At 61.5% G+C, this 20,583-nt stretch overlaps 1 protein-coding gene across 5 annotated transcripts; it reads left to right on the top strand.

Moving 5' to 3' along the window:
* Positions 1-1,425: 1,425 nt before the first annotated feature.
* Positions 1,426-18,799, top strand: NDRG4 (NDRG family member 4; the record flags this gene model as incomplete). Of its 5 annotated transcripts, none has more annotated exons than XM_082489170.1 (17): positions 1,426-1,462; positions 5,263-5,354; positions 5,669-5,713; positions 12,063-12,252; positions 13,476-13,596; positions 13,866-13,928; positions 14,136-14,196; positions 14,495-14,581; positions 14,678-14,734; positions 15,114-15,217; positions 15,732-15,788; positions 15,884-15,935; positions 16,634-16,681; positions 16,923-16,958; positions 17,153-17,204; positions 17,703-17,741; positions 18,380-18,799. In XM_082489170.1, the coding sequence occupies 17 exons, from the start codon at positions 1,426-1,428 to the stop codon at positions 18,532-18,534; spliced, it is 1,296 nt and encodes a 431-aa protein (XP_082345296.1). In that variant the 3' UTR covers positions 18,535-18,799. The 5 variants fall into 5 exon arrangements, with proteins under 5 accessions (XP_082345296.1, XP_082345298.1, XP_082345297.1 ...); XM_082489172.1 differs by having other exon boundaries at positions 12,147-12,252; XM_082489171.1 differs by lacking the exon at positions 17,703-17,741 and having other exon boundaries at positions 12,147-12,252.
* Between the last annotated feature and the right edge of the window lie 1,784 nt (positions 18,800-20,583).

Raw genomic sequence — 20,583 nt, forward strand, 5'->3', positions numbered from 1 at the left:
TCTGGCTCCTTTAGAAACCTGGGCACCACTACAAAGGTGGTGGGCCAAACCTTCACAGGCTGCCTGCCCTGCAGAGCTGGCGGCCCATGACAATGCAGATCACAGCCAGGGCAGAGGGAGGCACCACCAGCATCCGTGCCCCACACAGAAGATGACGGTCCTGCATCTTCCCCACCGTGGGACTGGCCCTCTCCAACCCCCCCCACCTGCAACCCCATGGCAGTATTCACAGCCCTTGTTTTTGCCAGACCCAAACAGCCACTCCACAACCTCTTGCTGCCACCCTACACCCCCAGTATCAATGTGGGGGACTCATCACAACCCCAGCCATGGCCTCCACTCCTGGGTGGTTCTTCAGACACCATGGCTATCACCACCCTCACTCCCCGGCACCCCCAGACCATTCTGCCCTGCTGTGGCGACCCTCATTGCACAGGTCCCCCTCATCCTGGGACCACCTGGGCGTCTTGACCATGACCATCCTATGCTCAGGGGAACCCGCACCCCTGTGCTCCCAAGGACCCCCAGGTCCCTTGTCAGCCTTATTCTTGTTCCTGGATATTCCCACACCCTTTGGCCTTCATGGCTCCACTCCCTGGGACTCCCTAGACCCCTTGGCCATAATAGCTCTGTTCCAGGTATCCCCGTTGCCCAGGTTGTCCGGGCATCCTCCCCAGGCACCTTGATCATCACCATCCCCTGCTCTCGGGGTCCCCCAGACCCTTTGGGCATAGCCCCATGCCTGGGGCTCCCCAAGGCTCCCACTGTCCCCTGCTCCTGGGACCCCACGATCACAGGGGACACCCTGGACCCATTGGCCATTATAATCCAGCTCTGGGATCTTCATGGTTGCCTACAGGGTGATGTGTGCCACCCCCACTGGCAGCGCTCCATCTCCTGTCTAACACCCCTATCGCTGCATCTCTCGTGTAACTCCCCCCATCGCTCCACCTCCCGTGTTCCCCCCCCCCCCCCCCCCCGCTGCCGTGTAACCCCCCCTCATCGCTCCATCCCCCGTGTAACACCCCCCCCCCCCCCCCGCCTTGGCTCCATCTCCCGCGTAAGCCCCTCCGGGCAGCGCTTCATCTCCCGTGATATCCCCCCCCCCACCCCTCCGCGCTCCATCTCCCGGTTCATCCCCTCTCCCCCGTCCCCGCGCCCGGGCCCATTGCCCTCCTGCCCCCCCCCCCCCCCCCCCCAACTTCCCGTTCCCGGCCCCGTCCCCTCCCTCCAGCCCCGGCGAGGGGAGGAACCGGCCGGGCGGGGGCCGTGCCCAGCCTCGCCCCTGCGCCGCCCCGACCTCCTCGCACCGGCACCGGCTCCGCTCGCTCCCCGCGCCGGGCCCCGCCACCGCCCCCTCCCTCCGCCCCGCCCCGCCCGCCGGCGGCGGCGCCGGGACCCCCCCCCTCCCCCCGCCGCCCCGGCATGAAGGTGCTCCGGCACAAGATCGAGCTGCTGACAGGTACGGGGAGGGCCCGGCGCGCTGCGTTGGATGGGGGGGGGGGGGGATAAGGCTGGGAGGAGCCGGATGATGGGGTCTGGGGGGGGCCCTTCAGCCCCTGCCTCGGATATGGGGCTACCGCCCCCCCCCCCCCCCCCCCCCCCGCCGCCTGCCTCTTCTCCCCAAGGTACGGGCTGCTGTGGGGAGCGGTGATTTTTTGGGGGGTCCGGGGGGGTGATGCCTGGGGAGCTGCAGCGGGGGAAGCCCAGCCTGGTGGTGCTGGGGAGGGGGGGCTAAAAGGGGGGGGGGGGTGGGTGTCAGCCGTCAGCCTCCTGGCACGGGGGTCCGCCGAGCAGCCAGCCGGGGGGTGCTGGAGCATCCCTGCAGCCCCTGCTCCTCCGCCAGCCTCCCCTGGGAGCCTCCCCGCTCCTTGGGAGCCTCCCCGCTGCCTGGGTGCCCCGAGGATGGGGCTGGAGCTGGGGAGGGGGTTGCTCTGAGCAACAGCTACTGCGAGACGGGCTGAGCCCCCTCACAATCCCCTCCCCCCCCCGCTGCCACCACCGCCCCTCGAGCCCCCCTGGGATGCTGAGGCCCTGCATCGGTGGCATCAGCCTTCCCCCTCCCTGCCTGGCATGGTGGGTCTCCTGCTGTGGCCTGCCCTCTCCTGTGCTCCCCAGTTGGACCACACCATTAGGCTGGTTTGTGGCGGCTGCTGGAGTGCACACCTCTGCCCCCCCCCCCCCCCCCCCGGAAGGGCAGAGCAAGCCGTGCCTGTTTATCCTGCACCGGCAGGGCAGGAGGTGGCCCAGGCTGGGTGGCATTGGGGTTTTCCTCCACCCCGTGGCGGTTCCTCAGCGGTCCTGCTCGGGGGGTGATGCTGCGGGCACGCTTCTGTGTCTTGGAGTGGGCTGCAGGTTCCCTTCTTTCCTCTCCCTGCCTCCCTGGAGGTCGCCTTGGCTTGGGCGCCTGGCAGGGGCCAGCCCTCGCTCCTGGAGATTTGCCTCCCCGTCTGTCACACGCAGCTCAGAGAATCCCTGCCCTTATCCCCGGGGTGCCACAGCCGCGCCAGGGCCAGACAAAAGTACTCAGTGGGTGAGACTCCTGGCAGGCTGGTGCGTCGTCCAAGGGACCCCTGCCTTCCAGCCGGACGCACTGCCCAGTGTTAAACCTTTCCCTCAGCCTCGTCATGATGATGATAATAATAACAATAATAGTAATGATGATAATAGTGTATTTCCTTGCCACGAGCTGGTTCTCCTCCAATAAGCTGACCCTGGGCTGCGGATCCCCGGGGAAGGTAAGCCAGTGTCCCTGGCTGTACATGCAGTGCCAGGGCCCCGGCAGGGCAGAGCAGTAGTCCCAAACAGAGCACTAACATTGCGCCAGGTTTGGGACTGATTTGGGATTTGGGAGGAGTCACATCCCAGCTATGCCCAGGAGACGGTGGTACTGTGCCGGTGAGGCAGGGTGGGAGTAGAGCTGGGTGGTGTTGGGGAGCATTGTGGCCAGCTGCAGGGAAAAGGGCTTATTGCCAGTCACATTGCCCCAGTGTGCGATGAGAGCCGAGTTGTTCTGACTAGGAGACCCGGAGTTGGGGCTTCCTCACCAGCCCTCTGCAGTGAGGGTGGCCCAGCCATGCTGGGTGACACTGCCCCACAGACTCATCGCTGTGCTGGCAGGAGCGGGGACAAGGGTACCTGTGGGGTGGCATGGGAAGCAGAGCACCCCTGACAGCATGGCTGTGATCCTGCTTGCAGGCTGTTGCACCTGTGGCACTCCCCGACATACCCATCCCTCCTCTGTTCCCGTGCTAAGCATCACTTTAGGTGACCGTCCATCCCATGCTCAGGATGCTGGATGGCACAGGGCTCTGCCATGTCCCTTGTGAGCCAGCTTTCCCCCCACCACACAAGTAAGGTCACGGGGCCTTTCCTCATTGCTCGGCCACCCTCCCTCCCATGTTAGCTGGAGGCTTTAATTAATAAAGGCATTCACCATATGCTAAGTGCTGTTCCCAGCCGCCCTGGGGCTGCAGCCACACACTGGGTTGGGGTGGTCGGCGTGGGACGCTCCTGCTCTCTTCCAGACCTGGCTACTGGTGAGGCTGATTTTTCTCCCATTTTTCAACCCCGGGATCGTGCCCCAGGGGACGGCGGGGTTGCTCGGTCAGTGGCTCTGTGGGCTGCATCGGCTCGGCTGCACTGGTGGGCTGCAGGCAAGGGCTGTCCCCTCATGCAAAGCCATTTCCCCAGCAGCAGCTTGGCCTGGAGCAGCGCACCCCAGATGTGTGTCTCTCCATGGGGCTGGTGGCACCTCTTCCCTCTGGGACCCTCCATGCAGGGGGTGATGCAGAGAACCCTGTTGCTGGGACTCCTGGGAGGCTTGGCGGTGGTGTTTCTGCCTCCAAATGGTTCTGGTTTGTTGGATGGCTCCCAAGGAGCAAAGCAAAGTGCGATGGCTGCAGAAAGCAGCCAGGTGGCACAGCCTTCTTGGTCTTTGAATGGAAAACCTGGTCGGATGAGCTTTGGAGGGGAGTCCATGACCAGCTCCCGTATTCCTGGTGGCCTTACAAGGCTCGTGGTGTTGCTTGGCCTTTCCACATCGCCAACCCGGGCTGACCCAAGTTTGAAGGTGGACAAAGCGTGGAGCAGGCTTTGCCAAGGCTGTGGATGGAGTGGGGTCCATGCATGCTGTGGTGCTAGAGTGGCCCCATGTCATCCTCGAGGAGATTGCAGAGCGTGTGTAGCTGGTTGCGGGACATGGGACCAGTGCTGGCCCATCTGGAGCAATGACAACTTGTCTGAAGGCTTGGCCTTGGGGGAAGGGGGGAAATGGGAGCTGCAAATGCAAACACCTGAGGTCCGGATGCTGCCTGAGTGCAGATAATCCCCCTTGTGCTGGGACCTGCCCGTTACCCGCCCCATCTATACGCAGGGGAGCCTGCATTGTCCCCCGTATCCCCCACACCTGTCACCTCCCGTGTACAGCTGGCTGTGGGGTGCACAGGAATCCCCTTGCTTCCCTCTGCCTTTGAAGCTGGGCTTGCGCCTGGGGGTGTTTTTGGAAGTGCTGGGGGGGGGTTACCAAGTCCCTGTGCCCTGGTCAGCAGCATCCAGTCTAACACCTCTGCTGAGTGGTGGCTTGAGGGTGACGTCTGACCCTGCCAGCCCTGGGGCTGAGCTGCTGGTTGGCCAGCACCTGCTTGGCAGGCAAGGAGAAGACTTCAGGAATAAAAGCTTCACGTTTGGTTTTCTCCCATCATTACAATACAAACTTCAGGCTGTGTCTCTGCTCCCCTGCAGCTCAGAGCATCCTTCTGCCTCCCAGCATGGCTGAGAAACGTCACCCCTCATTCTGGCTGTGCAGGGACATCTCCCTTGGTCCCTCTGTCCCTCTGTCTGCATCCTAAAACCAGCCAAAATGTTGTATTTTCTCCCTCTGATCAAAGCTGGAAGCTAGGGTGGGAATTGGGATGTTCTTGGTTGAGTTCTTACAGGGGTGACCAGCATGGACAGATCAGGTTGGTCTTTCAGTTTGCCTAAGACACGTCTGTCCTTAACTGGGAGAACTGGATGTGGGTGGGAGCTGGGAGCCGAGCTCCTCCAGGCACTGCCTGCCCTGTGCCTGCTTCCAGCTCCCAGTGGAGGGGCTCACTGTGACCCCTGGACAAGCTGAAGCACCAAGCCCCAGTGGTAGATGGGTGGAGTGAAGCTGCTTTGGGTCCTGTCCCTATGGGCAGACCCAGGAGGTTCCAGGGGCTGGGGCAAAGGGGACCAAGGCAGGTCCCCCATGGGTACTGACATCTCCCTCGCCCTGGGCAGGGCTGCTGCTGCAGGAGATGACCATGGCGGGGCTGCATGAGCTGCGCTTCACCGAGGAGAAACCGCTGCTGCGGGGCCAGGATGCTGAGCTGGTGAGTCCAGGGACCACACTGGCTCTGGCTTCTGCATTTGGGTGCCGGGATGCATGGGCTTAAGTGGGAGCTTGGGTGGCGATATGCTGGTATTGGGTAAATGTTTGTGCACGTGTGTTGGTATTCCGTGCGCATGTGTGTGCAGGTGTGCTGGTATTGATGCGCATGCATGGGTGAGCATGGGTTCTGGTTTGGTGTGATGGTGTATGCTCTGGGGAGTGGGTGCTTGTGCTGTCCAGGGGCTTCCTGTGTTGGGTGGGAGGAGGGTGCCGTGGGGGAATGTCTCTGTCCCTAATGGCTCCTTCTCTCCCCAGGAGAACTCGGATGTCTTCCTCTCCACTGTGGACACGGACTGGAAGGTAGGATGGGCCATGGGGGGTCCTGGGTCCTGCCTGGGACAGCAGCCTGAGGCTGGGGAAGGCTGAGGGGTGCTGAGCAGACCCGAGGGTGTTGCTGTTCCCCCCGCTTCCATGGGGTCACAGTGCCTGGCTGGTGTCTGTGCATGGGGTTGCATGCCCATTGCGGTCCCTGGCAGGAAGGGACTGGGGGGGGACACGCTGCCAGGCATGCTCTGTGCTGGTGCTCGGATGTGGCTGGCAGGCACTTGGTGACAGGCCGGGGACAAAACCTCTTTAAAACAGGCAATTTCTTCTCAGGAGGGCTGAGCTGCTTTTCCAGCCCCTCTGCCATTGCCATGGCAATGGTTTCCCGGGTGATGCCAGCTCCCTGCTTACATAAGGATGTTTGAAAGCCTCTTTCTTTTTTGGAGGGCTGGGGCATTGCCCCCCCCATAACACCCGCCTCTCAGAGAGCAGGGCTGCTCTGCTCCCCTGGCTGGCTCCTGCCCGTCCTCGTACCTCCCTATTGCCTCTCTGCAGGAGTCCCGTGACATGGCCCTGGGGCTCGCAGGGGCTCTACGTGTTGATCTTCATCATTCTCACACCTCTGCCCAAGCTTGTCCCACACCAGGCTTGCCCTGCAGAGACTGGGCTGACAGCAGACGGGCAGGGAGGGTCGTGGGTCTGCCAGACCCCAGCTGGCTGCCTGTCCCTCTCCCAAAGCATCCCCCCTCCCAGGGGACACCAGTGACCGATTTCAGGTTGTATGTTGCTGCTTTGCCAGCAGCTGAGACCGTTGGCCAGGTCCAGCACTGAAACGGCAGCACCTCCAAGGATAAAATAAATCTGGATTTCATTCATCCTGAGAGAGGGGAAGGGGAGCCCAGGTCCCCGTTTGGGCAGACCCAAAGTGGTGCCCAGGCTTTTGGTGCTGGCCTGCTTGGTCTCCATCACCCATGTGGGTGGCAGGGTGCAGCCAGGCAGGCAGCAAGGACTTTCGCCAGGATGCTGGGTGCTGGCTGCTGTGGTTCGTAGGGTAGGAGATTTCTGATGGGCCTCTTGGAGGCCACAAAATTATTCAAAAATGGCAGGGAAGGAAAAGAAAGGCCACCCTTCCTGGCAGCTCCAAAGCTGGCAAGATGCTGGGCCTGGGAGCAGCAGGGTGTGTGGGTCTGGGCTGCTCCTTGCTTGGCTTGCTCAGGGTCCCTGTTGACCACTGGAGGGGAACCCAAACCTGGTGTCACCAAAGTGAGGGCAAGGAGGGAGAGTGGGGCAGCAGTGCCGGGCTGCCAGGAGGTCCTGGTAGGGCTCTCACTCAGCTGTGCTGGGGCAGGGCTTGGTTGGCATGCAGGGGATGTTAAAGAGCAATGACTCTTCCAGGACAATCTTTGCATATCAATATTTCAGGGTGATGCTGAATTTTGTCCCTGCTGGGCACCAGGTGGAGTGGGTCTGGATGGCAAATGCCACAGCCCTGTGCCCGCATGCCCTCGGTACCTAAAATAATGAACTGGGCAAGAATCAGGCAGGTACCTCTGCCCTGGGACCTGGGTGTGCTGGCTCTGCTGGAGGTCTGGGCCACCCGCCAGGCAGATGGGCTAGTAGCCAATGGGGTAGCGATGCCATTTGATGCCATTCAAGCGCAGTCAGCCTTGCTCAGCCCTGCCGTCCTTTTGCATTCATGCCTTTACTTCCCCTCAGCTTTTCCACCCCTTCTCCCCTCTATTTTGCTACCTTCTGTCTTTTTTTTTTTTTTTTTTTTCCTGCTCATGGCCCTTTGCATCACACTTCTTCATGGAGACTGTGGCTGTTCATGCTCTTCGGTGCCACAGGTAGCGGGGCTGAGGAAAGCAAAAATGGCACCCAGAGCTGTGAATGGCTTTGTACCTGGGCCAGAAACCACCTGGAAGCTGAGCCTCCCCGCACATGCCATCCTTTGTTAGCAGAGATGCATCTCTTCAGGCTTGGGGCTGAGCTCCCTGCAGAACAAAGCGGTGCAGAGGAAAGCCTCTTTGGTGGAGGCAAGGTGGATGCTGTCCTCTTGCTGCCCGTCTGTCTGTCCATCCTTTCTCCCAGGAGACCCCCTGGCTGCCCAGTCCTGGCTTGTTTGCAGGACACTGCTTTCAGTAGCTTCCCACCAGGTGGTTGTTTGTCCAGCTCAGGGAAAGGGCTCTCCCCAGGGAAAAGCGACTCAGCCCTGTTATTAGACATCAGAGACTCCACAGAAACAAGCCTGCTGGGTGACGCTGAGGACATGGGGCTTTGCCATGTGGGGAAGCCTGTGTGTGTGCTGGTGGTGGCGGCTGGAGCCCCTCTGCCCATGGCTGCGGTGTGTGTCAGGGCATGGGGAAGCAAACCGCGGCGAGGTGCCGGGGTGGGGATGATGCAGAGATGATGACAGGCTCCAGCTGGCACGCAGCATCCCTGTGCTGGACAGGGAGGCTGGATCCATCCCTGCTGGATGCTGCCCTGGTCCAGCACTGGCATGTGGCTCTCCATCCCTTTTGGGCAGGTGCTGGATTCTTTCTCCATCCATGATTGCCCAGCTTTGTGCTGGAGCAGCTCGGGTGCTGGTTGTGCCGAGCCGGGCAGTGGTGCTGGGCTGGGCAGGGGCGGGCAGGGTGCTGTGGGATGGCACCTGCCTGCCAGGGGGGTTCAGGGCCATCCGTGGGTGTGAGCTGCAGGTAGACAGACTCACCCTCTCACAAAGCCTCATTGGAATCAGGGCAGAAACCATCTGCCTGCACACATGTGCACACAGGAATACACACGCGTGTGCATGTGCACGCAGCATGCATCAGCCCAGGGATGGGATCCGACCCCTCAGCACTGCTGGGTTGTCTTTCATCCTGCCTGATTTACTAACCACTGGCGACATGCAGGTTGGGGCACATCCCTGGCATGCCAGCATCCCTCAGCAGGCGGGATGACTGTGCTACTGGGTAAGGTAACACAGGTGTCTGGGCAGTGTTCGTGTGTGCACAAGCGTGTGACTGTCCGTGCGCATGTGCACAAGGTTCTGGCTGTGTGCAGGTCATTGTGCATCCATGCGCATAAGTGATGGCGATGGCATACATGCTAAGCACACAGGAGAAGGACGCAGCAGGCGTGCTCCTTACATGCATGTGACTGTGCCCACACATGTACAGGAACATGTACTGACACAGACACACAGGGACCAGCCCCGTGACGGTACACGCAAGCATTTTGTGGGGGTGCATGTGCTTCAGCGTGGGTCATTGTCTGCACACACAGACATGTGGGGGGACATGGTTTTGCCTGGCCCCTGTGTGTCTGTGTCGGTACTGTTGCTGTGCATATATGTGCATGGTCACGTGCATGTGCAGAGCATGCCTCCTGCGTCCTTCTCCTGTGTGTTTAGCATGTGCCCGTGTCTGGTCATGGGTGCGTGTATGCCTCCTGGTGCGTGTGCGTTGCTGCAGGGCCTTGGTCTGGGCGGCTGCAGGCTCGAGCATGATTCTGCTTGTTTACGTGGGGCTGGAGCCCTGTGTGTGCGCATGATGGGTGCGGGCAAGCGGTTGCGGGGTTCTGCCGTGATGATGCTCTGTGTGTGTTGCAAGGGGTGCAAGTGCAACCCTGTCCAGGCAGCCCTGCCTGTCTCGCTCTGCTGAAAGAGGGAAGATGGAGCAGGTACCGCACTGTGCCAGGCGTTTTTTCTTCATAAACAAGGGTATTTGGGGCCAATTGGAGCATGAATAATTCCCGCAGCAGCCAATGGCTGAGTGCTGGCTCCATCGCAGTGCTCGCCTGCAATGGAGGCCAAACCTGCCGGGGCTGCGTGTCGCGTCGAGGGGGAAGGGAGAGGGAGGGCTTAGCGCAGGGCTGGGGCTCCGCTATAAAGCGAGGCAAGGGGCTGAGCCAGCGCAGAGCTCTGCTTCGCTGCTGCGCCACTGTGCCCCACGCCAGGACCCCGTGCTCAGCCCACCCTGCCTGCGCATCTTCGTCCACCCAGTTCCTCACCATGCCTGAGTGCTGGGATGGGGTAGGTACCACCGTTCCGGTGCTTGCTGCCCTCCTTTCCCAGGGAGTTTTGCCCCAGTACTGCCCCTGCTCACCCAGGCTGGACCTTTGCACCCAGGAAGGCTTGGTGTGGGTCAGGCAGGCGTTGGTGCGGGTTGGACCTGCTGCTGGGGAGCCCTTCCTTCCCCCAGCCCCGCTGCCGCATCCCTGACCTGCTGCAGGTTTTGGGGACGCATTGTCCTTGAGCATGTCCTCCCCGAGCCCAGTGGAGATGCTGCGCCGAGGCCGAGGGTGAGCAAGCGCAGCTGCAGCGGCTGGGGCTGACTGCTGATGGCGGGGAGGAGGGGGGGGGAACACTGCCCCTTCCCCACCCCCAGAGTTGCAGAGGGAAAGGGTCTCTTGCTATTTTGAAGCAATCTCTTGGATGCTTTCTGGCCTCTGCGGTGGATGGCAACACCCGATGGCAACAGGCTGGTGTGGAGGGTTGGGGGGGGGGGGTAAGCAAGGTGGGAGCACTGCAGCGGTGAGCAGGCAACCTGGGCAGGGCTGGGCTGTCTCGGGCACCTATAGGTGTTGAGACCTCTGCACCCTTCCTTGCTGGGGCCACGGGTTGTCAGTGCCCGCCCCCTGCTTCCCCGCTGCCTGCATCCCCTGCATCCCTAGCCTCTCCCCCAGAGCAAGCATCCCTGCGGCAAAGGGCAGGGCTGCGATACCCAGTGATGCTGCAGGGGCTGCACCACGGGCAAGGATGCGCCTTGCTTGGCAGAGGCGGGGGAGCCGTGCTGGGGAAGGAGCTGCCACCTTGGTGATGTGATTTTTGGGGTGGGATTGCAGGCTGAGCTGTTGGGGCTGCGATGGGGACCGTGGGCATGGGCATGGCAAGGAGATGTTCCCAGGATCAGACCACATGGATGCCTCCTGCTCGGTGACCTTGGGCCAGGCCCTTCCTCTGCCTCAGGTTCCCCATTCCTTGTTGCGAGGGGATGTCCCTGCTCATTGCTAGCTGCCTGATACAGCCCCAGGGACTGGAGGGACGGCTGTGGATGAGGGCTGGGGCCGAGTTGCCCTTGGGGAGCTGAATGTTGTCTCCACAGACCCTGTGAGCTGCCCTTGGGCACTGCATCCCCCCCGGGGACAGCGGATCTCGGTGGGGAGAGGCTCTGCAGTGAGGAGACCCTGTCCCCAGGCAGTTCCTCCCACCTGAGGCCCATATGTCCTTCAGAGTCCTTGGTGGCATGTAACCCGCAGGACCAACCATGTACCCGCTCCCCTGCCATCCTTGGGGGTGCGAGTACCTGCAGCAAGGACCGTGCTGATTGGGCACCCTGCCAGCATCCCCTGCCTGGCCCTGCTTGGCGCATGATGCTCCTGCACCCACCTGATCCCAGCTTCGAGGTCGTTGCCAGTGGGCTGGCTGACAGGCATGGGCATTTGGAGGGGAACCCTGGTCCCTTGTCCCCAGGTGATGCCTTGACCAGCACCTGGGCTCACAGCTTCAGTTTCCTTTGCTGGCTGGGACCCATGGCCATGAAGGCAAGGCTGGAGCCCTCCCAGCCAGGGAAACTGAGGCACGGAGCAGTCCTGGTCTCTGTATGGGGGCAGAGCCATTTCAGACCAAGGGATTTTAAAGTTATTTTAGCTATCATTTTGGAATCAGTCTGCAGTGTTTCTTGGGGTGGTGTCTGGGGTCTGACCTCTGCTTGTTTGTCCCAGGCACAGTGAATCCAGGTCAACTGGGCCATATTGTGATCCCCCACCCTGTTGCCAAAGCTCCCTCTGTCTCGGGCCCTCAAAGACCTCCTGTCCCATCCTGTGGTCCGCCTGTCCCGTCCCACAATCCTTCTCTCCCAAGCCCTCTTGGATCATCAAATCCTATCCCATCCTTTCCCATCCCAAACTTCTATCCCTTGATCTCATCCAGCAATCCCACCTGTCCAATCCTAAATCCTGTTATCCTATTCCAAGTCCTCCCTTCCCTTCCCTTCCCTTCCCTTCCCTTCCCTTCCCTTCCCTTCCCTTCCCTTCCCTTCCCTTCCCTTCCCTTCCCTTCCCTTCCCTTCCCTTCCCTTCCCTTCCCTTCCCTTCCCTTCCCTTCCCTTCCCTTCCCTTCCCTTCCCTTCCCTTCCCTTCCCTTCCCTTCCCTTCCCTTCCCTTCCCTTCCCTTCCCTTCCCTTCCCTTCCCTTCCCTTCCCTTCCCTTCCCTTCCCTTCCCTTCCCTTCCCTTCCCTTCCCTTCCCTTCCCTTCCCTTCCCTTCCCGTGGAGGCTGGGAGCATTTGTGTGTGATTTGTCCTGCCTTCTGCCATGGCCAAGATGCCCAGTGCTGGGGGCTTTCCCAGGATGGCTGCTCTTCTTTCCCTTGTGCTCCCATGGGACCCAGGCACCCAGGGAAGCAGTGGTGAGGGGTGGGATGGCAGGACAGGAGAGGATATCTTGGGGCAGGCAGGTGTCACCCAATCTCTCCTTTTCACCCAGGAACATGACATTGAGACCCCCTACGGGCTGCTGCATGTGGTCATCCGGGGCTCGCCGAAGGGGAATCGCCCGGCCATCCTGACATACCACGATGTGGGCCTCAACCGTGAGTGCTGGTCCCTGGGCCATGGGCGACAGGGGCAGGGCAGGAGCGAGCTTGGGACTGCACCCAGTGCTGGGATGTTGGCCAAAGCCCCCGGCTCAGCTCCTTTGCCTCCTCCCATGGTGGGTCTCCAGGCTGCATTGGATCTCCCCAGGCATCTGAAAGCACCAGGAGGGCTTGGATGCTCAGCCGAACCTAAAGCCCGGGCCAGGCACAGCCAGGAGTGCTTGGCCAGCCCCAGTCCTGGCTGTCCACCCACCCACGCCAGGCAGGGGCGGGATGCCGGGGATGCTGAGTTGGTCCCCGCTGCCTGTTGGTATTCAGAGCACAGACCCGGCTGGCAGCAGGGTGTAGTCAGGGCCGGAGGAGGCAGGGAATAGCAGGGAAGGAGGGACTCTGAGCCAGGGCTCTGGATGTGGGGATGCTGTGCTCTGTTACCTTTGGGCCTGTACCCCAGAGCCCTATCCCGGGCTGTGCCCCCTGGCAGAGCTGGTATGCCCGGTGCCCTGTGAGCGGGGAGAAGCATCTCCCCCTCCGCTGGCAGCTGAGGCTAAGTCACTGACACGCTATGTGAGCTGCCTTACCATCACAGCAGTGCTCTTGTGTCCGGGGATGCATCATGTTGGTTGCGATGGACCTTACAACCTGCCTTGCCCCCACGTTTTGGGAGGGATGTCCCAGCACTGATGCCATGGGACAAGACCCCTCCAAGCCCTGGCAATGGCTGTATCCCACTGCAATGGTGGTGGCCTGCCTACAGCAGCACTGGGGCAGTTTCTCTGTGTCCAAGCAGGGAGATTTGCAGCTGCTTCTCAAATCCCGTGTTTGCTTGAGCCCTTTCTGGGAATCTTGGTCAGGGCTGATAATACCCCAGGCTGCTAATCCTGCTGCCTGCCGGGTGGTTCTGCAGCTCTGGGCTTTGCATCCCTCAGTCCCATCCCTCCAAGGAGACAAGGCTCATCCCAAACTTCTCATCCTCCTAGCTGTGCCCATCCATCCCCACGCCTCCCAACACCAGGAGGGATGCAGCCCTTGCTAACAGTGGCTGTGATCTTTGCTGTGGGCATGAGGAGCCTGGAGGGAAGGGGATGGAAGGGCTTTGGTGGCATGTCACCTCCTGGTTGAAGGGCAGTGGGAGGGCAGGTGATCTCTCTCCATTCTCCCTTGACCCACTAGGCCCCTGTGCTGGGGCGTTTGGTCTCTGATCCCTGCCTGCCCCTTGACAGACAAGCTTTGCTTCAACACCTTCTTCAACTATGAGGACATGCAGGAGATCACAAAGCACTTTGTGGTGTGCCATGTGGATGCACCGGGCCAGCAGGCAGGAGCCTCGCAGTTCCCTCAGGGGTAAGTGCCAGCTTTGGGGACTCTACACCTGCCGGGATGTCACCTCTCTGCCCGCTGGGTTGTCACTGTCCAGGCAGTCGTGCCCTGCCTGCGGTCTCTCTGAACCGTCTCAAAGCCCGTGGCAGCCGACGGGCCCAGGGTGGGCAATGGGGTGGTTTGTGGGTGGGTGGCATTTTCCTGCACACTTCAAGCAGCCCAGCTGCCCTGTCCCAACCTTCCTGCTCTGTGTGGGCCTCATAACCACTGTCCTGGGTCTCCCTGTGCCGCAGGTACCAGTACCCATCCATGGACCAGCTGGCTGCCATGTTACCCAGCGTGGTGCAGCATTTTGGGTGAGTCAGCCTCTCCTCCACAGCTGCTGGCTGAAGGTGCTGGGCAGGGAGATGGGCAGGAGGCAAGGGTTTGGGGCTGGGGGAGTTGTCCCTGTAAGCTGGCACCCTGCATGTCTTCTTGTGCCCCATGCAGGAGGTGGAGGCGGGCCCCAGGGAATCCATGCTGGAGCCCACCGTCGCCCCCATACGCACCTCTCTGCTTTCCAGGTTCAAGTACGTGATCGGGATCGGTGTTGGGGCAGGAGCCTATGTGCTGGCCAAGTTTGCGGTGAGCCTGGGGCTGGGCTGGGCTGGCCCTGAGTTGCCCCTACCTGCTGTCAGCCTGGGGCAAGGGAAAGAGCAGGAGCTCACACCCTTGGGCAGGCTTCTGGGGGTCAGGAGGGCCAGGACAGCAGTGCCTTGGCGATGGTGGCCTTGCAGTCTTGCCACAGGTCTTCCATCGCTCCCAGGACAGGGCCACATCAGCCCCCGTGCAGTGCCTGTGCAGTGGACAGCGGTGCTGGTGAGGGCCTGCCCTGGGTGCATCTCCCCGTCCTGCTGAGCATCACCCCTCTTGCTCACTGCAGCTCATCTTCCCCGACCTGGTCGAAGGACTGGTCCTCATGAACATCGACCCCAACGGCAAAGGCTGGATTGACTGGGCAGCTGCCAAGGTGGGCAAGGCCCCAACCCCCCCTCCCAGTGCTGGTCGTTCCCTGGGGCAGGAGCCAGCCACAGCCATGCTGTAACTCCCTGTGCTCCCTCCACAGCTCTCTGGCCTCACCAGCACGCTGCCGGACACTGTCCTGTCCCACCTGTTCAGCCAGGTAAGGGCTGTGCATCCTGCCGGCCCCTGCCACTGACCCCCTCACCAGCATGCCAGCCAGGTCCCTTGGGCTGTGCCCTGCTCTGCCTGCCGGCTGCCGCAGTGCCGCTGGACCTGCCCGTGCCCAGGGATGGGATTAGTCAAGCCCTGCCTGTATCCCTTCTGCCTGATCTGGTGGCTTGGCCTTGATGAGTGTGCGACTCGTGCTCACGTCCTGCCTGGGTGTGCTGCCTGCAGCACTGCTGTGCCCAGCCGCATTGCCCAGCATCCTCCCCCTCTGCCCCACCAGCCGGCATGGCATGGGCAGGCCTGGGAGAGTGGGGGGGTCCTTGCCGGCACCCGACAGTGCCTGCTCTGATCTCTATCCCCTGCTGGCACAGGAAGAGCTGGTCAACAACACGGAGCTGGTGCAGAGTTACCGGCAGCAGATCGGCAGTGTGGTGAACCAGTTCAACCTCCAGCTCTTCCTCAACATGTACAACAGGTGAGCACCCCGAGTGGCCCTGTTTGCGCCAGGGCGAGGGGCTGCAGTGCTGGTGGGTGGCCCTGAGGGCACCAGGGGAACCCTGACCACTGTAGGGTGCTGCCATCACCCTCTGGCACAGGCAGGCAGCGGTGCAAAGCTGGCTGCCGGTGCTGGCCAGGGATGCTGGAGTGGTGGCACCTGTACCAGAGCCTTGCCATGTCCCAGAGCCCATGGCCATGGGTGCATGTGCCCTGATCTCCTCCTGTGCTGTGTGCTGGCACAGGCCTGGGGAAGGGGGCAGAGATGCTGTCCCATGCACACAGGGGGTTGGGAGTCTTGCTGCTCTGCTGGGTGCTACATCCCACGGCATGGGCTCTGCTCAGGTCATGGCTGAGATGGCCATGAAGTCCTCCACCCACAGAGTGCCAGGACAGCGGGGCTGGGTGCTGCTTCCCAGAGCTCTTGCTCTTGCGCTATGATGTTAGTGGCAGCACCTGCCCATGGGCTCACACTGGCCTTTCTCCTCCATCAGCCGCAGGGACCTGGACATCAACCGGCCTGGGACTGTGCCCAACGCCAAGACACTGCGGTAAGAGTTGCACCAGCATGGCATGGGAGGACCCAGGGCAGTGGTGTCCACCCAGGCCAAACCCTAACTGTGCCCCTTCCTCCTCTCGCTTCCAGCTGCCCTGTGATGCTGGTGGTTGGAGACAACGCGCCTGCTGAAGAGGGGGTGGTGAGTGATGGGGTAGTGCCTGCAGGGTGGCACGCAGGCGGTGCCCATGCGTGGGCACACTTGTGTTCGCTGCCTGCTCAGACACGTGTGAGCTCCTGTGTGCGGGACTGTGCTCATGTGCAAATCTCCCTGCTCGTGTGGGCACATGTGCACATGCATCTATGTATGGTTGCCACACCTGGAGAACCTCGCCTTCCTCATATGCCCAGACATGCTCACAATGTGCACACTTGTACATGTTGGCACACTCCCTGCTTGGCCACGTGCACACAAATGGCAGCTAGCACATGGATATACTTGCACACATGTACATGGTTGTCCACACTTTTACAATTGGTCACAAGTACTGTGCAGGCAGCCACGTTTGTACATAACGTGTAGTTGCATGTGCAGTCTTCCGTCCTCCAGCGCGTGTACCTCTATGCACATGAGCACACTTGTGTGCTTGTACACACGTGTGATACACAGGATGATGCCTTACCAGCCTCCCTCCCTGCCTGGCAGCAGGAAGGTTCACCCTGTCCCATGGCAAAGGGATGGTGGTTCTGCAGGCTCAGGGCTGGCCTAGCGCCCTGTCTCCACCTGGCTGGGGTGGGATGTGCCAGCTGGGGTGCCATGGGCCAGTGGTGGTACCTGTGGGCAACTTCTGCCAGGCTCAGGGCACCCCAGGGTGCTAATATCATCCCTCTCGCCCACAGGTGGAGTGTAACTCCAAGCTGGATCCCACCAACACCACCTTCCTGAAGGTAGGCGGGTGGCAGGGGGCAGCCAGGTGGTCCCTGCTGCCCATAAAGTGCCCCATTGCCCTCTGCCCCAGGTTTGCAGGGTGTCCCCATCTCCCCATTCCACGTCTGTCTTGGCCATGTGGCTAGGGACAGGAGTGGGGAGCAGGGTGGCCCCAACAGTGGCATCCTGCCAGCGGGTACCAGGGGACAGGGTGGGTGGCAAAGGCACCCTCCCAGACTAAGCAGGACCCTCTCTCTGCAGATGGCTGACTGCGGTGGGCTGCCCCAGGTCACACAGGTAAGCCCCTCCAATTTACCCAGTTAACTGGGTATACTGGGCCCTGAGACATGCGCTGGTGCTGCCCCTGGCTAGCAGGGGATGGGCTGGGGTGGGCACAGGAGTCTTGCGCAGGGGCTGCCAGAGGCAGCTCGGGGCTGAGCAGGGGTCTCGGCCCCTGTGCTGCCTCAACTCAGCCTGCTCTCTTCCTACAGCCTGGCAAGCTGACCGAAGCCTTCAAGTACTTCCTGCAAGGCATGGGCTACAGTGAGTGCCAGGGCTGGGCACGGGGCTGGCGTGTGCCTGTGTGTGCACAAGCGCGTGTGCCTGTGTGTGCGTGTGCTGAGCCTGGCCCCCCTGCCTGCCCCTCCTAATGGAGGGCTGCGCCTGCCTCTGTGGCAGGTCTACAAGATGTCTATCCGTGTGTTCGTAGGGGCATGGGTTGCACAGGCTCTGTGTGCTCGCATGCAGGCGTAAAAGGCCTCTGCGTGTGTAGACAGGGTCGCTGTGCACAAGTCTGTGGGCATACGTGTGTGTATATGACCACTGGCACGTGTGTGTGTGTCCACGCGTACACACATGCATGTGTGTTTGCAGGTCCTTGTGCACATGCACACGTGTCTGTGTGTGTGTGCAGGTGTGTGTGTGCACGTGCAGGTCTGTGTGCCTGCACATGTGGGGCTGGGTGGGGGCTCCTGGCCCTGAGAGTGGCCGGCAGGGCTGACATTCTCTCTCTGCCTCCCTGCCCTTCTCCACTCCTGCCAGTCACCCACCTGAAGGATCGGAGGCTGAGTGGAGGCACAGGTACCTCTCAGTGCTGCTCGGCCCGTGCCCGCTGCTGCATGGTGCCTGCCTGGCCTGTGCCTTCAAGCTGTCTGGGCACCTTTGGGAGCAGCCTGGGTGCAGGGCTGGCCCTTCCTAGCCAGGCGCCCTCTGCCGCGCTCCGCTTTGTCCGAGATGGCACCCCGAGCCAGGGCTGGGGGCTGAGAAATGGCATTTGGAATAGTCCCTTCCTGCTACAATGCGGGCACAGTCTCGGCAGTGTGCCCACTGTGCCCTCTGTGCCCTCCTCCTCCGCTGGACATCCCGGCTGGAGGAGGGGGTCACCTGTCCTGCACATCCTGGGGAGCCAGGAGAGCTCCCATCCCTGTTCATTCCTTCACCAGAGCGTGGCGGCCAGGGGTCCCCACTGCCTCATGCCCAGTGGTCGCATCCCCAGGAGATGTGCCTGCCACAGGGTTCCCCGTCCCTGCCCTACTGTCCCCTGCCAGCCTGGTACTGCTCATGTTGTCACAGCACCGCATGCTGCAAGCTTGTGCCCGGGGTCATTCGCATCAGGGAGCGGGACCAGTGGCTTTGCTTGCGTAAGGCAATGTCAGCTCAGGTCCTGCTGGCTTTCAGAGGGAGCTGAGCACCCTGGCCGTATCTCTCTGCCCCTGCAGTGCCATCTGCCAGCATGACCCGCCTGGCACGCTCCCGCACGGCCTCCCTCACCAGTGCCAGCTCAGTGGATGGCACCCGCCCACGTGCCTGCACCCACTCGGAGAGCACCGAGGCCATGGGGCAGATCAACCACACCATGGAGGTATCATGCTGAGGTCCACGCCAACCGCCGACGTCTCCTCCAGACCCATCTCCCGTCCGTCAGCATCCCGCCAGCACCCACCCACTCCACGGACGTCCTCCATGTCCTCCCTCACTCCTTTGGGGTCGATTTTGTCATCTTTGCAGTTGGCCTCATCCCCTTGTCTGGTACCGGAGAAGGCGAGGGGTTTTGCTTCACTGCCTCCTGGCTCCAGCTCCTGGCTTCACCCAGCAGTCACACATGGTTCTGCATTGGTCCTCAGCCTCCCTAGCATCGGCTTGGCCCTGGCTTGGGAGGGTGGGTGGCAAGGGGACAGGGCCAGGAGGGGGGAGCAGGGGCAGGATGGTGAGATGGGAACAGGATGGTAGGATGGGGCAGGACACTAGGCTGGGGGCAGGACAGCAGGATGTGGTGAGGACGCAGGAGGTAGGTTGGTCCCCCAAGGTCAACCGATGGCTGGCCAAGCCAGATGGAGGCAGCGGCGCTCACTAGGAGGTCACTGGGCCCTTCCTGGGGATGCAGCTCCCATTTCTCCCCGCCAGCCCTCCGTAGGGAGAGCTAGCATGGGATCCCCCAGCACACTCAGGACCTGCTACCCCGGAGCTGGCTGAGCATTGTGAGAAATCGCACCCCAAACTGTCCCCTCGCCCTGGTCACGTACCCAGAGGGCTGCCCCAGGACAGGGGGAGAGGGCTCAGCCCTGTTCCAGAAACCATCGGGGCAGGAGGGTGGCGGAGGGGGGTGGCACCCTGCCTCTGCCCACACCCTGACCCGTGGTGGCACTTCTTTGGTCCCTTGTTGCAAGAAGGACAATCACCACCTGCCACCAAAAACATGCTGGGGGGAAGGGAGGCTGTGTGCCCTGGCTTGCTTGGTCCCTGCCACACTGACAGTTCTGCTCTGAGCCCTTGGGCTGAGGCTGCCAGGGCTCAGAGGCCACTGTGTTTGGGGATGTCGCATGGCAAATCCCCCCTCCATTTTTGCCACAGCCTGTGGGTGTCATTGCAGTGGAGCCATTAGCAATAAGAGACACTCCTCCCCCCCACCCCCCCCCTCACCCCCCCCGTGCTGGGGAGCCCTCAGCACCCTTTGCCCCATAGGGTGCATCACCGCAAGGTGCTGGCAGTGTGGGGTAATCCATGGGAGGTGGGGAACACCCCAGTGTCTGACTTACCATGGTCCCCCACAAAACCACACCCCTCACCCCCGGCATCTCGCCTGCACACTGAGCGGGGCATCTCTCAAGGGCTTGGCTCCCCTCGAGCCATGGGGCCCCATCCGGCCACCGGCTCTGGGTGGATCCAGCCTCTCGTGCTCGGTATGGAGAGCCGCATCATTGCGTAACCCCACCGTCGGCCACCCAGCCTCTGCTGCCATCCCTGGCCCACCCCACAGGCAGCAGAGCCCAGCTCCTCCTGCACCCGGGGTAAGGGAGCCCCCGTCTCTGGCAATGGGTGCTCAGGTCTTTGCGGGTGATCTGTGGGGAACCCAAGCAGGGATCTATAGGAGACCCACCAGGTGCCACCATCTGGGCGAGCAGACCAGCCTGCTGGGAGCAAGACCCCATCCCTGCTCCCCAGCGAGGGGCACAGGGGTCCCGGGGCTCCCAGTGGGTGTCTGAGGACTTTGGGCCCTGAGACCTGTGCCCTGCCCAGCCCCTCCCATATTGAATGGCCACCCCAGAACACCAGTTTCCCCCATTTGTTCCCCCTTTGTTCTGATGTGTGCTTCCTTCTCAGTGTGACTCTCAAAGCTACTTAGCTCCTTTTTACTGTAGATATCGCTGCGATCTTTAGTTTTCTCAGCGTGTCCTTCCAGATGATATATATATAAATACCTATACATAATATATATAAGGATTTGTCCGGTCCCTGACCTTTTTGGGTTCATTTCACCTTGCATTCTTGTCCAAGTGGTGACATGTGGTTCCTTTGGAGATGGTCTGGCCGTGCTCACCTTTGGACCCTCACCTTGGTTTTGTTGGTCGGTTTGGTTTTCCCTGGTGGTTTGTTCTTTTGATTTTTGTTGGTTTTCCTTTTTTTCTCAGTCATAGCAGAATTT

The sequence above is a fragment of the Vanellus vanellus genome, assembly GCF_965231255.1.
Source record: "Vanellus vanellus genome assembly, chromosome: 12".
Classification (NCBI taxonomy): Eukaryota; Metazoa; Chordata; class Aves; order Charadriiformes; family Charadriidae; genus Vanellus; species Vanellus vanellus.